This window comes from Prionailurus bengalensis, chromosome B1 (assembly GCF_016509475.1).
Source record: "Prionailurus bengalensis isolate Pbe53 chromosome B1, Fcat_Pben_1.1_paternal_pri, whole genome shotgun sequence".
NCBI classification, from domain to species: Eukaryota; Metazoa; Chordata; class Mammalia; order Carnivora; family Felidae; genus Prionailurus; species Prionailurus bengalensis.
Window position 1 is genome coordinate 49,969,093 of NC_057344.1, and position 16,054 is coordinate 49,985,146.

A 16,054-nucleotide genomic window follows, 5' to 3' on the forward strand; every position below is an offset into this window, starting at 1 on the left:
GTGTATGTTTAAAACATTCTTCCTCTCAAAAATCATAATGCCTAAATTAATTTGAAATCTGTTACATTTGCCTATGCTGATCATGCTATTTTTTAGACACCCAAATTTGAATTCAATCTCTCTGCTTAAAGTCTGCTGTGAAGTTAAAATCCCGTGACCCAATGAGCACCAAGTGTTGTATGAAAGTGTTGAATCACTATATTGTACCCCTGAAACTAATATTACACTGTATGTTAACTAACCGGAATTTAAATAAAAACTTAAAAAAAAGTCTATGATCCTGTTTCAGTCTGAAATAGTTATGTCTTTTACATTTTACTACAGAATTGAAGAAAGACAAAATTAAAACAAAAACAGAAAACAGGACCTCAAAATTACAGTGGTCATTGATGACAAATGCCCTGTTTTAGAAGTGTAGAGGGGCACCTGGATGGCTCAGTGGGTTAAGCGTCTGATTTTTGGTTTTGGCTCAGGTCATGAACTCATGGTTTGTGGGATCAAGCCCGGTGCTGGGCTCTGCACTGACAGGGTAGAGCCTGCTTGGGTTTCTCTCCCTTTCTCTCTCTGCCCCTCCCCTGCTCATGCTTTCTCCATCTCTCAAAATAAATAAACATTAAAAAAAAAAGAGAAGATTTTCTTTCCTTGAAATTATTGTGTGGACACCTTCTGGCCAGCTGTATCCTTGGTATCTGTTTTTTAATACCTTTTGCACAGTTAGAATGTTAGATCTGGAAGCAACCTCCAAGGTAATCTGGTCGAACATACTCATTTTATTTTTTATTTTTTTTGAACATACTCATTTTATAAAGGATGATGGTAAAACCCAGAGAAAGTAAGTGACTTATTCAAGTCATGCAGGAAATTATCGGTGATCTGAAACCAGAATTTCCAATTCACAGAGTTACTGTTCTTTATTTTTATTTACATAATTTTAAAATTGTTTTAAGATTTGTAATTTTATTGCACTATGTAAAGCAAAAAATGAAAGCTTTCATTTTACAGGACCACCTCCCCCAGTGCCATCCACCTCTTTGGGGGAAATGACTATTAATAGTTTGGTATACCCATATACAAATTTTATGTGTGTGTCTATGCACATTTATATAAATAGGTACATATGTGTATATACACATGCAAAGATTTAAAAAAATAATTCTACTCCAAACTAAAATCTAACTAAACCGAAAAGTAATTTGTGGTAAAAAATGAGAGCTCTAAAGAACAAAATAAATATTATCTCTAGAAATTATCATTTCTAGACAAAAGCTTTTCAAAGACCAAGATAAGACAATGTAATGCTTGCTGTGATGTACTGCCCTGGGTTTATTCCACCTGTTGGGGAGTGCTGCTGGCTGTTAACCATGAGGTTGAGAGCTCTGCTTTGTCCAAGGTCAGGCTCTTCCATGGGGCAGCTAGCATCTACTGAATGGTGGGTGTAGAAGTGTTTGTATGTGATTTCTACACCCAGTGTGGGACTCCAACTCATGACCCTAAGATCAAGGGTAGGATGCTCCACTGACTGAGCCAGCTAGGCACTCCAGTATGGAAGTATAAAGGCTGGTGGCTACAGTGCCAGGCCTCAAACTTGCGACCTTTTCTCCCTTCTCCTCCCTTTCTCCCCTCACCTACCTCTACTCCTTTCCCTTCCTTAGTGCTGATCCAGAAAGCCTTCCACAGTGGATGCTCTATATGCTATACCAGAGTCTGCTTCTCTAGTAAACCAACCTGCAACAGGCAATCAGGCAACTAAGATACTTTTTTTCTCCATAGCTGCTAAATCGATCAAGACTTCCAATTTTTCAAAGAAAATTTCTGAAAATCAAGGCATCCAACAAATATGTATTTCAATTCAAGTCACTTTTTCACATATGTGTAAAATCTTCACAATTCTACGTGGAAACAGATTTCAAATCTAAACATTGAACTTTTAGGGGGGAAAGCAGAGAAGCTGTTATATAAACTGTTGGAAAGTTAAGAACATTTACAAACAGGTGCTCAATAAACAGTTGTTGAGCTGAATAAAAAATACTCCCAATAGACTTGTGTTCATGGCCAGATGAAGGCTGGATTTCTCTCTCTCATTCTCTGCCTTCCTTTTGTTTCTCCTGGTCCCTCCTTTTATTCTATGTCTCATTCTTCTTTCCTCACTTTTTTAAAAATCTTTTTCCTTTTCAGTCTCTCTCCCTTTTATTTCTCACTGTTCTGATTGCTGTGCTGGCTGCTTATCTGTCTCCCAAAGTCACTCAGGTTTCACACCAGAAGAGTAGAAACAGGAAAGTACTGAACAGGAGGGGTCAGGACTGAAGCTCTTGCTTTGCCAGAGTGATTAGCACATCAGTTAGGTTTAGAGGGCAAGGGTCAAATCCAGACTAAGAAAGGAGGGATTTAGGGACGAGAAGGCAAGAGAGTCAGTTGAAGGAGGTCCCAGGGAGGATGACTGAATTCTGACTCCATCTTTTGTGCTTCAGGAATGTTATCAGGCACTGGAAATACAGAGAGAAAAGACAGAATCTCAACTCAACACATTGCAGTTGAGTGGGAAAGTTGGTAAACAGTGATGAGAGCAAAGAAAAGCAAGCAGGAGAAGGCTTTCCAGAGAAAATCGTATTGGAGTTAGTGCTTAGAGGGGGCAACAATGGCTCATCTGGAAGCCACTTAGTTAGCCTGGACATAGGATGGGAGGAAGCAGTGGCAGGGGTAGGAACTGAGAGGTTGGTTGAGGTCAACTTAAGAAAGATCCTCAATGCTATGTGTAGGGGTTTGGAATTTACTCTTTGGAGCAGGGTGTGTTATCAGTTTTACATAATAGGATTAGCTTGGTATTTTACTTTAAAATTTTATTTATGTTTCTTTTAATTTTTTTAGTTTGTTATTTTAGAAAAATCATCCTGGGGCCAGTGCAGAAGATGGACTGGTAGGACTAGAGGGAGTGAAGCCAGTTAGGGGTTACAGCACTGCATCAGGCAAAGGGTGATGAGAGTGTAAACTGACAAGATGAAGCTGGAGGCATATAGATGAATAATGGAGAGAGGCCTGGATGAAAAGGAAGTCTCCTAGAACTTGAAAATGAATTGGATATGGAAATGAGGGGGTGCTGGAAGACATACCTCCCTGGGCCTCCCTCTCATACTCCTAAATGTGTTGGAATACTGAGAGTCATTGCTCTTTCCTTGGGCCATTTCTCCAAGTTATGTTTGGAGCAAGGCAACTTTGAGTAATGAGGTACTGTCTCCTTTTGGGACCAAGAGCAGACTTGCTTACTGCTTACTACAAAAGCAATGGATTCCTTCCAAACTAGTACAGCCACTCTGGAAAACAGTATAGAGGTTCCTCAAAAAATTAAAAACAGAACTACCCTCTGACCTAGCAACTGCACTACTAGGTATTTATCCAAAGGATACAAAAATGCTGATTAAAAGGGGCACATGACCCCAATGTTTATAGCAGTGCTATCGATGATAGCCAAAGTATGGAAAGAGCCCAAATGTCCATTGACTGAAAAATGAATAAAGAAGATGTGGTATATACATACACAACAGAATATTACTTGGTGATCAAAAAGAATGAAATCTTGCCATTTGCAACAATATAGATGGAATGAGAGTGTATTATGCTAAGCGAGATAAGTCAGAGAAAGACAAATATCATATGATTTCACTCATATAAGGAACGTAAGAAACAAAACAGATGAACATAAGGGAAGGGAAGCAAAAATAAGACAAAAACAGGGAGACAACCCATAAGAGACTCTTAAATACAGAGAACAAACTAAGGGTTGCTGGTGGGGTGTTGGGTGGGGGGATGGGCTAAATGGGTGATGGGCATTAAGGAGGGCACTTGGGATGAGCACTGGATGTTATATGTAAGTGATGAATCACTAAATTCTATTCCTGAAATCATTATTACACTATATGTTAACTAACTTGGATCAAAAAAAAAAAAAGAAAGAAAGAAAAGCAGTGGGTTTACTGTTCCTCAGTAAGAGTTTGTGCTACAAATCCATGGTGTGTAGTATTTTTCTGGGCCTTCTATAGCATTCTTGTGGGACAAGGTGGGCAAGAAACGATGCAAACATGATGCTACAGCTTCTTGCTGCACTGTGAGTAACGAAGTTCTTTGTCTCTCCAAGAATCTTGTGTTTTACTATGAAACAGTAATGTCTTCTATGCCATCAATAACAGGCTAAGTTATGAGCTTGTAAATTGGGGAAAACCAACCCAGAGCTGGCAGGGAGAAGGATGATTTCTGGCTCGAGTGACTTGGTGTAAAGTGATGCCTTTTACCAGGAGGAGGAACTGGTGTGTAGGAGCAAGATAATGAAGTCAGTTTTATTGATTTTGATTGTATTTTACTGCCAACGAGGTGTGGTCCTTGGAATAGGTATTGATAATAGGAGCTCACAGGCCTGTTGGTAAATTCTGCCTCCAACTGAAGCAGGAATGGAAATCCCCAGAGGCTGGCCAATCTCACACCCCAGCATGATACTCAGCTTCCCATCTCTGCAATCCTTTGGTGTATTCTACTCGTGCTTCCCCAGAATGCAGGTAAGAAAGAAACTTTTTAGGAGAAGCCTAGTAATGTGAGTCATCAGTTGAGATTTACTCATTTTATTTATTTGGTTAAATGTCCACCATTATCCAGTAACCGCAACTATAGCAAGAAAATCTTTTGGGGGAACTCCTCACAGAGTACCCTCTTCTCTCTCATTCCTGGCTATTCCAGCAGAGAACCAGTGATGGGAGAAAAAAGGCACTTGGGATGAGAGAGAGAGGAGCAGTGACAGTAGAGGAAAGCGCAAATCTAAGACATTTTCATCATGGGCAAAGATTCTGTCTACAACCAGCTTTGCCCATATAGCAAGAGCTCAATAAAAGCTTTTGGAAAAAATCCTACATCTGTCTTTTATTTTAACCCATTACACAATCCTAAACAATTCCTGTTCATATTTTGATAACTAACATTTTTATACTCCCCCCCCCCCCACCAACCTTAAGGCATGGATTCATTGATAAAATAGCTCTGGTCACTTACCCGGTCATTCAAAAGCTGATGGTTTAGGGGTGTCCAGGTACTCATCTTTGTCTGCATTTTGGGGCCATCTATGCTTTTTGGAGGTGCAAATGCCATCATGAAATAACTGAATACTTTCCATAAGAAAAACCATACCTATCAGAAGAAATGAATCATATAATCTTCAGAATATGAAAAATACTAATACCATACCATCTTTTAGTATGTTGAAAGAGGGAAATGGGGGGAAGAACATTTACTGGGATCATTTTACATGTCAAGCACTTTACATGCATGCTTAATTAAAGCTCACGACAATCTGGTGAGGTTGTAGATTTTAGCCCATTTTACACATGAAGAAAATGAGGCTCACCGAAGTTACACACCCTGCCAAAGTTTACAGAAGCAGGAACTGCTGGAACTAGAAATCAGATCAGGTCTGTTTAAAATCATTCCCAGGTAAAAATATACCCCATTTGCCGGAAAGAAGTATTTTAACTTATAAAATCATGGTGCAGTATAAAGCACTCCATCTTTGCCCCTGTGTCTTTCTTCCTCTCCTCCTTCTGATCTCTAAGTAACAAGGGTTCTAGCTTGACACCATATTTAAGAAGTAGAATGGTGTAAGGGCACCTAGGTGGTGCAGTCAGTTAAGTGTCCAACTCTTGCTTTTGGCTCAGGTCATGATCCCAGGGTTGTGGGATCAAGCCCTGTGTCAGGTTCTGCACTGAGTGTGGAGCCTGCTTGGGATTCTCTCTCATTCTCTCTCTCTGCCCCTCCCTGCTTATGTGCACTTTCTCTCCCTCTCTCAAAATAAATTAAAAAAAAAAAAAAAGTAGAATGGTGTAATGGACAAAGCCAAGCCTTTAGAGATGGACAGATTTGGGTTGGAAAATGTGCTATTTTTAGATGCCCAGTATATGTCTGCCTTCATTTGATTAAAACCCTTTAGGGGTGCCTGGGTGGCTCGGTTGGTTGAGTGTCCGGCTTCGGCTCAGGTCATGATCTCACGGTTTATGAGTTTGAGCCCCATGTCGGGCTCTGTGGTGACAGCTCGGAGCCTGGAGCCTGTTTCGGATTCTGTGTCTCCCTCTCTCTCTGCTCCTCCCCTGCTCGTGCTCTGTCTCTATCAAAAATAAATAAACATTAAAAAAATTAAAAAGAAAACAAACCCTTTAATTTCCATGAAGAATTACTTTCTTCTCATTGTTTAGAGTCTGCTGGGTTGGTTCATCAAGGTGGCTTCCCCTTTCCCAGGCAAGATGGGGTCATAAGACCAAGCTAGTCCAGCTGGACTGGTGCTAGTTCATCCTTACCTAACAACTGAAGGGTTGTTCACAACAGCACTGATGTTCTGTTAATTTGCTCCCACTGCCTCACCCCTCAGAAGCCCCCTGTCTTTTCTTGTCCATTTTGTGAGCCACCTGATATTCTTGCAATAGATTTCCTCTTTCACTTATTTGCTTCATTGAAAATATTACATTTGCTTACATTAAAAAATTACAAAACTTTTTACCTCATACAAGTTTGATCCTGGCTCTAAAACCTACTAGCTGTATAACTTTTTACAAGCTATTCGATCTATCTGAGCATTTTATTAAAAATGTTTATTTATTTATTTTGAGAGACAGAGAGAGAAGGGTAGGGGCAGAGAGAGGGAGAGACAGGATCCCAAGCAGGGTCTGCACTGTCAGTGCAGAGCCCAACTTGGGGCGTGAACTCATGAACCATGAGATCATGACTTGAGCAGATATTAAGAGTTGGATGCTTAACTGCATGAGCCACACAGGGACCCCCAATCTATGTGAGCATTTAATCTATCTGCATCTACCATCAACCACTGTTTTGAAGATTAAACTGGTCCAGCAGAGTGTCTGACAGATGAGCGGTCTCAAGAAGTGGTAGCTTCCTTGCAACATTTCTTAGAACTTCCTGTCATTTACAGGGTGTCTCGAAACCCATTAGAGAGCCATAGCAAAATATTTTAAGGTGGAAACCATTTGGAGCAGACTGATGGTAGTTTCAATATATATCCTCAGTGTTTCTGTTTGCTTCTGCCTTCCTTAAAGATGGGTTGCATATTAAAAAGCAGTAGTGACCGAGGAAGCTAGGACTTGCGTGCCTGATTTATGGGCTCCAAAAATTATTCTACGGTAGCAAAGGCTGGACAATTTGGACAATTAAAAAAAAAACACATTACTTTTCGGCTGATATGGGGCTCCCCCAAATGCTAGATCTGAAATCTTTGAGGTTTTCACTCGACAGGTAATATTCTCTTAGGGTTGAGTTATAGCTGAAGAGAAAGCCAATATTTTAAAACCACAAGGTCATCATTACACAATTCCTTCTTGGCAGTAGCCTACTGCCACCATACCACTGATATAAAGAGGACCCAGATCAGCACTCACGTTCTTCCCTACCTATAACAGCTAATTATCTGAGTCACACATGTTTAGCCAAATTGCAAAAGGTATAGGAAATTATTTCATTACAGTATGATTAATTGGCAGCTATAAAAGTACATGAGTGGGCAAATTATAGATACAAAGCATGGTCTCACAGCCTAGATCCGCCCAGTTAAAAATTACATATTTCTTTTTGTATTGTTCTTATTTATGTCTGACCTTTTTTCTCTTTAAACCAGTTGTTATTTTTAATCTTTTTTTTTGAGGGCCATAAAGATATTTGAGAATATAATAACAGCTAGGAATCCTTTTTGTAGAAAAATGCACATGAACATAACATTTTGCTTACCCCAGGTGAAAAATTCCTGCTGTAAGCTGAGAACTTTCCAGTTTGTATAGGAAACAAGCTAGGTACAATTTCTGAATTAGGGCAAAGTAACTTCTCTTGGGCCTCCCTAAGGCCCTGCACTGGCTATTCTCTTTTTCCTGGTGCCTAACAGCTAGAAATTATTTAAATTAGCTTCTCTTCAATTAACTTGGCTTTAAGGAGATAGGTCTGGCCAGGAGAAACAGCCCTCTTGGTAATACAGTTCTGCTGAAGCATTCAAATAGGGTTGTCCTGCCCTTGCCTTCATCATTATCCTTTTGTGTTTTTTTCCTCCTCCTTCCATTCCAGATGGGCAGCATACATATCTGCATGCACACACATGTTCATGGTATAAACACTCAGTACTATTACAATGACAGACACTTGTATATAACATGCACAAGAAATAACTATCCCCACTCTTTCAGCAAGACAAAGCAAGTTGTCTTCCTCTCCTTACACATATAAAGCTTGCTGGTGTGTGTGTGTGTGTGTGTGTGTGTGTGTGTGTGTGTGTGTGTGACCTCTTTCCACCTTAATTGCTATCCTGGAATGCTGACCTTTAAGTTTTCTTTGAATAAAAAGGAAGATAGAGGGTCTTTGGCCCTAACCCCCAATGTATGGTATGGTTCTAGTTCCATGTCCAACAGCAAGGATGGGTCCTCTGGTAAAGTTACAGTGGTCACAAATCTCCAATCCCATTTTCTGAGCCATTCTTCACACTGTCACCATTATTCAATTATACTAAGGACTCATTAGCCCTGAGTTAGGGGGTACAAAGATAAGAGTCTCCGCTTTAATATACCATGCAATCTACTGTCAGAAAGGGTTGCTTTTTTGTTTTATTTTTTATAAATAAAAATTGTATGTAATTAAGATGTACAACTTAATGTTTTGGTGTATGTATATATTGTGAAATGATTACAAAGTATTATTCATCCATCATCTCCCATAGCTACCATTTGTGTGTGTGTGTGTGTGTGTGTGTGTGTGTGTGGTGAGAACACTTGAGATCTACTCAGTAGGTTTCAAGTATAAAACATTATTATTAATTATAGTCACCATGCTGGACATTAGATCTCCAGAACTTACTCATCTTATAACTGAAAGTTTGTACCCTTTGATCAATGTTTCCCCATTTTCCCCATCCCCCAGCCTCTGGTAACCACCATTCTACTAATGGAAGTATTTTTTGAAGGACCAGTTGATTGTGTCACTTTTCAGCTCAAAAACCTTCAGACGCTCTCTGAGGGCTACAGCATAACCAGACTCCTTAGCATGGAAGTCTAGGTCCACTAAGAATTTACCTCAATTGACCTTTTCGGCCTCATCTCCCAGCCCCTCACACCATGCACTATCCACCCAGACACACTGAACTTTGGTACAAAACAACTAGTACAAAATTCTGAGGCTTCTTGGCTCATGTCATTTTCTTACATTGCTCACCTGAATCTGAATCCCAGTACTACATAATTGGTACTCAAATATTTGTTAAATCAACTGAATGAATACAATAGTGGGGAAGCAGTTTAAAGACGAAAACTAATAGGAATGTAGGATAAAACTCAGATTATGAGTTGAGCACTGGAATTATACTCAAGGTTATCGGATTTTTATTTGGAATACACAGAGAATAAGATTGAGTTTCTCTGCCAACACACAACTCATTGTGCACTGCAGTATCATCAGAGAAGAAGATCTCAGATAGTATCAGGAAATTATCAGCCAACAAGGTATAGTCAGATTTAAATACGAATTCATCTTTCATTCAACTGGGTAGAGACAAGGCAAAAACTATACTGCAATACAAAGAGCGAGTGTTTGCTAGGTATAGAAATAATTAATTGTTGTTGTTAATTTCGCAAGTCCGAGGCATCTGGTACTTTAACTGCAGCTGAAACGGAGCGAAATGTAATCCCCAGGAACACTAACAAGGCTTGTGAGAGGCCCAGGAGGATCTTAGAATGGAGCTCTCAAAAAAGTCTCCATCTTTTTCATGCACTGCCCACTGCTCTCACCTCTTTAGCTCATCTCCTTCTTCAAGCCTCAAGCTCTGGTGTTGCCATGGCAGCTTTTCCTTTGACTCTGTCCAGCCCCCACCCTTCTTTCCAGTCAGTAGTCCAATCACCATCTATAAATCCTTTCGCTGGCATCCGGGGTCTCTTAGGCAACAATGTGTGGTCTCTTGATTGGCCAAGAGATTCAGAAGGGCTGGCTCCAAAATTGGGCACACGGATAAAATTAAAAAGCAAGAGCGCAAGAGGTTGGGAGGGGCTGCAATCTCCCAATATAATGCTGGGAGGAAAATGCATCTGATCCTGAAACAAACAGAATTGACAAGCACTCAAGACATATTTGTGTTCCAAATCAGGACAACCAACTGAGCATGCCCAATTATATTTCTCTGGTCATTCCGAGGCTCCGAAATGCAAACTCCACTTTTCCAGGTTTTAAGAGTGGCCAACAGGTAAAAGAGGGTAGGAGGAAAAAGAATTTGCGACTGGTTCAATTAAAGAAAAGCACCTGCAAAAGGAAGTGAGAGGATACGGGAAAATTGCCCAACACACAAATTCACAAATGCTTCATCCTGAATTTCAAGAGGAATTCAGGCTGACTGACAGATACACCAGAGAACCAGCAGATGGCATGGCTTAATAAGAATAACTCCAAATTTAGAAAATTTTACAATCCAGTCTAATTAAATTTATTGAGTACCCACCACGTAATAAAGGGCAGGGTAAGAACACAAGGATAAAAAAATGAGGAAGACTGGAAGATGCAATGTGTAAATACCTAATATAAGGCCCACACTGACAACTGTTGTGATAGAACTTATAAACAAGTGCTAGAAAACAACCAAAAATTCAAAATTTCAGAAGGAGCTCCATGATAAATATAAAGCAGTTCCTATGGGCAGCAAGCAAAAACAACAACCAAAAAATCCCAAAAACAAACACAAAACAAAAAAACCCCAAAACTTCACTACCTTACATTCCTAAAATAGATAAGAATATATTCTCCTCCAACTTAAATGTAAACCTATGTTTGTATTGTGTTTTGTAGTTTTGAAATCGGCAACATTTGCATACCTCCAGCTTAGGAGAGTGAAGCTCATAGAGATTGTTGCTTTCCTTGACTTAACAAAGGGTCTGTGAGTGGCCAAACTGAAATTAGAACCCAGGTTGTTTGAATTCCAGCCTTGTGGTTTTTTCCACATGATCAGGTTGTATATAAATGAGTAAACAAAGCCTTTGGTGGGGGGTGGAGACCTCGGGGGAGGTAGTAGATGCAGTACTAAATTACCATGTGCAGCATTGCCAGTTAACATTTATGGTTTCAAAACGGGTTCATCAAGAGACCAGTTTTAACAACATTCCGTTTGAGTGCTATGTCTCTCTGCGAAGTTCTCACTCATTAAAGACTTTCTATTGGTGGTTACAACATGGAATGAAAGAGAGATGGGATAAAAGAAACCATCTCATGTTACCCCTGTTTAATTTGAATAATCTTATACGTGAAAATAAGCTCCCTTTTGACTATCCTCTCAACCAGCACTCTCTAGGCTTCCTCTTGTCTGGCACCTTATCATCTAACTGAAGACACTCCTTACCTTCTGTTCTGAATGACAACATTCAGGCTATATTCACAGTGAGCACATCAGTTCAATGTCTGAAATACTTCAACATTACTTCAAACATAAAGAAAAATGTAGAGACTACATAGAAACACCCTTGTATCCCCACCAAAAATTTAAAAAACATTAACATTTTCGTTTCATGTGTGTGATTAACTGTTGAAGCCCCCTTTTGTACATTTTCCAGATCTTATTTCCCTCCCCGCTTGCCTAGAGGCAACCACCATCTATGAAATTGGTGTGTAGCCTCCTTTTCCAGTTTTTATGCTTTTTATAGATGCATGATCTCAAACAATATGGCTGTTTTTAAAGCGATACCATAATTTACATATCTTGTAGTTCACTTTTTTCAATGTTATATTTCTGAGATTTAATCATGTTGACACATGCAGTGATAATTTCTACATCACTCTCACTTCCCATGTGAGCTATGATATGTCCTATGCCTCACAGTTTTCACAGGATGGTGTGCAAACTGCATAAAAGTACATCTAGCTGCACATCTTCAGAGGTTCTGCAGGGACAAGGGATGTGGAAGTACATACCGCATACAGATTTTCACATACACTATTTGCCTCCTCACTCCTCCTCAGTAGAGCCAGTGTTGGCTCAACAGGACACACTGTCTTGCTTAGAATCAGCCTGAGGATCAGTATTACTTTAAAAAACAAACAAAAAACCAAAACTGTTACTGCACAAGTATTTACTATGAAAATTGAAAATGTTGCTTCATATATTAATTTTTGCTTTCCCCCATAGCTCACCTTCTGATGTTAAACTATATTTATGGCTGCCTAAGCTCAATACTCATTACTTATTTAACACTTATTCAGTGCCTTTTAAAAACTGTGATAAAATACACTTAACACAAATTTACCATTTTAGCCATTGTTTAAATGTACAGTTGAGTAGTGGCAAGTACATTCACATTGTTGTGCAACAGGATCGATATACTTTAAGTTCCATGGCTATCAACAGAACAAGATGATGCCTATTAAGTCTAGCTTGAAAAGGGACAAAAAGGAAAACAGTATAGTAAAAAAGAACTGCCTGGCCTTGAATGAATCCAGACTTTTTCTTAAAAAGCTGCGTGACTTTGGATGTCATTTAACCCTTCTGAGTGCTATTTTCCTCGTCTGAAAAATGAGAGGTTGTGTTTAGATGATCTTTAAGAACTCTTTCAGCTCTGAAATGGCTTATGTAGAAAAAGATGGGAAATGCTACCAATCTCCACCTGTGCACTACGGTGCTGGCAAAGGGGATATAAACTGCTCCTAGGCAAGTATCTTGTCTAGTCTGTTGTTTAAGCGTGAAGCTCTGCAACAGGTCAGATGCCTACTCCTATCTGCACCCAGTGCCACCCTCAACACCTGTATTCCTACTCTTGACCACCTTCAACCCCGGATCCCTAGGTCAGCACCCTCGCTCGTAGAACAGGTTTTGGTGGTCTTGCAATAACAGAATCCCCAGTTTGGGTAAAGAGTCGCCACGCTTTTTCAGCGGGGGAGGGAGGGCTTTGCAAAGAGGGCTGAGCGCATTTCAGAGAAACGCTTCCAGAGCTCGAAACCACTCCGCCGGAGCGGGATAACTAGCGCAAGGCGTCACCCAAACACGAGGCAGAGACCGGCCAAGAGCTCCCAGCCGGCACCTCCAAGTGGGTCTCAAAATGGGAGCGTGCGGCCGAGTGTGCGCAGCGCGCCTGCGCCGTGCGTGCGCGCGCGCGCTCGCTCCCTGGGCCGCGCGCCCCGGCGCTCCCGAAAGCTCGCGGTTGCTCCGAAGCGGCGCGCGCGTCGGCGGTCCTCGCTGGCTCCGTTTACCTGAGGGACCCGTGGCCGCCCCCGGCCGGCGCTACAGCCCCCTTGGAGCCCGGCCCCGAGATGTGAGGTGAGCGACGAGGCGAGCGGTTCCCCAGTCCCGCTTAGCTGGAAAAGGGCGCGGGGAGTGTGGGAAATGAGGAGGTGCCGCCGCGGCTGCCCGCTCCTCTGCCTAACCCTGTGCTGAGGAGCCACCAGCAGCTCCGGCACCTCCTCCTCCTCAGGGATCGTTATTCTCGTCGCGGCCAAAACAAAAGCCTTCGGCGCCAGGCTGTGGCGGGGCGTCGGAGGGGCTCCTTGGGACCGACGGCGGGCCGAGGGGGTGCGGAGGAGCCGAGTTTGGGGTGAGGGCTGAGGTGGGCAGACGCCTGGGAGATTATTAACCCTCTGTGTCCTAAGCCCGCGCTGGGCAACCTGTGCGAGTGTGGACCGCGGCTCCTCTTCCGCCTCCCCCTTGCCCAAATCCTTAGTGGAGGAGGGCGTCCGCGATAGGCGCCCGCTCCCTAGGTCGGCGCCGCGGGGGCGTGTGGCGCTCCCCGCTCGCCGGAGCGTGGGTGGAGGACGCGGCGGCGGCCGGGGGGAGGACAATGCATCCAGGGCTCTGGCGCCCTGGGCGTCTGGGGCGGGCCGGAGACCCACGTTAGAATTGCTTCAGGTTTAGATGTTGTGTTGGCATTGGGCCGACCTCTTCTTTCCAGTGCCTAAAAGTTGTCCCCTCCATCCCATCAGTTTGCAAAGTCTGCGCTCCCTCCCCAACGCTTCCCCCAGCTGCCCTCTTTTATGCTAATGTGCATTTGCCGTGGGGGTACTGCTGGGTAATTAATAGACGGCCTCGCAAATAAAGGTGCTGTAAAAACGTTTCAAGACATTTTAACATCTTCCTAGAGGCTCGTTAAATCTCAGGAGACTTGTAGTTAGGCGGCTCCTCTCTAGGAGAAAGCTTTTCTTCTTTCTTTTCTTTCTTTCCTTTTTTTTTTTTTTTTTAAAAGAACAAAAGCGCATGCCATCAATTTAGGCACGGGAGAGATTTGAAATTGAAAGTTATCTACTCAATAAAAGAAATCCAATTTTTTGCCCTGTATTAAAATGAAATTTTTAATTTTGGTTCCCTAAATTTGGGCAGATGCAGCAGCAGAGCAGACTAACAGCTATAAAAAATAAAAGTATCTTAAAATCTTATTTCATAAAAGTAGCTTTGATAGACCTGTAATGTTTATTTATGGGAATTGGGTTACTTTGCAGAGCCAACACCACAAGAGCAAGGAAACAAAGACCTGACTGACATGAGGGATGTTACCTCCCTCTTCAGCCTCTTTTAGTCTTCAGTGGTGTGCTGACAGTCTAAGGAATAGACAAATCCTTAATTCTGTTATTAAGAAAGATGATGCTTTCCATACATACTTTTAAGCAAATCAGTACTATCTTTTTCCTCCAGGGGGAAAAAAAAAACAAGGCATTTACGTGAACTACTAAGCCACAAGCTACCACAAAAAGGTAAAAAGATTCAGAATTAGGGAGTGTAGGAAAGAGGTGTGAAAGCTTAATTGGGCTGGCTTGGAAGGATGGAGCTCAAGATTTAATTAAGATGCAGCCCTTTTCTTACCCTGTTGCCTTTTATTTAGTGAAATAACATGTTCCTCCTCAGCCCCCCAAATGTTTTGAAACTATTAGTAGAGTAAGTAAATAATAAAACCTACCATCCTCCCTTTCCTACTTTTTTTTTTTTTAAATCTCATCCACTTACTAATATTCTCTACCTCTACACCTCTTCTAAATCTGTAAGAGTGTCCCATTAATAGAAGAAACGACTGTGAGCTCTATCATTCATTTCCCCATTTTAGCTGCTGTATTCCTTTGAGCTTTATTTTGTGCTTTGGGCATTTATTTAGGTGGGTTTTTCTTGGGAGTTCCGTGATTGAAATATTTGAAGTAGGGAATGTTGAGAGCAACTTAATAAAGTGCACATTCTTCCTTTGTATTGTACAGCGTGGAAGGCTTTGCCATCAGAGAAGGAGAAAGGAGTTTAACTCATAATAAGTCCTCTGTTTCCCATTTGGCTTCAGGAGAAACTCTACCTATCTTAAATTTCATATTTGTTAGTAAAACTATCAGATTGTATACTCAAAAGTAATTCTGAGCATATTAATTTGTTGATGTTAGGCTGCTGTTGATTTTATTTTCTTTAGGAGACATGTGGTACATCTTTACTTTTCACAGAGGTGATGTTGTCTTTATGGTATTTTTAACCCCTAAAACTCTAGAACTATGGCTACTTAAAGCTGTAGCTGCCCACATAAAAGAGCAATAAATCAAATAAAAAGAATGATTTGGAAAGTACATGTTGAAGAAATTATTCAATATAGATTTGGGAAAAAAAGTGACAACTCTTTACTGGCCAGGAAAGAAGTTTTAACTGAAATCCTGGTCTCTAAATTTTATCTTACTGAAATAATTTTATAGCCAAAGCATACAAACCATACAACCTTGCTAAGGGAAAAATCGGGCTTGATATTAGAGAGTTTTCTGATTAATAGATTTTAATTGGAAGAGGAAACTGGGCTAGAATTGCAATCTGATTTTTTTTTTTTAGTTCAGAATCTGGCCATCTTTTAACTTTTACTTTTTTTAAAGATTTGATTTAAAAAAATTTTTAAATTGTTTTATTTTTGAGAGAGAGACAGAGTGTGAGCAGGGGAGAGACAGAGAGGGAGACACAGAATTCGAAGCAGGCTCCAAGCTGTTGGCATAGAGCCTGACATGGGGCTTGAACTCATGAGACACGAGATCATGACCTGACCTGAAGTCGATGCCTAATCTGAGCCAC

General features: G+C 41.2%; 2 protein-coding genes across 3 annotated transcripts in view; one reads left to right on the forward strand and one right to left on the reverse strand.

The window, feature by feature from the left end:
- The window catches only part of FBXO16 (F-box protein 16), a 55,197-nt gene extending 45,068 nt beyond the window's left edge, over positions 1 to 10,129 (reverse strand). The window contains exons 1-2 of one of the 2 annotated variants that reach the window (XM_043564964.1): positions 9,801 to 10,129; positions 5,032 to 5,166 (exon numbers count right to left, since the gene is read on the reverse strand). In XM_043564964.1, the coding sequence (XP_043420899.1) occupies positions 5,032 to 5,130 (99 nt within the window). In that variant the 5' untranslated portion in view covers positions 5,131 to 5,166; positions 9,801 to 10,129. The remainder of the gene's footprint in view (positions 1 to 5,031; positions 5,167 to 9,800) is intronic. The other variant, XM_043564973.1, reaches the window with a different exon arrangement.
- A 3,013-nt stretch (positions 10,130 to 13,142) lies between these two features.
- Positions 13,143 to 16,054, forward strand: part of FZD3 (frizzled class receptor 3) — a 105,034-nt gene continuing 102,122 nt past the window's right edge. Inside the window, exon 1 of the mRNA XM_043564994.1 lies at positions 13,143 to 13,300. The gene's annotated coding sequence lies outside the window, so the exon portion shown is untranslated. The remainder of the gene's footprint in view (positions 13,301 to 16,054) is intronic.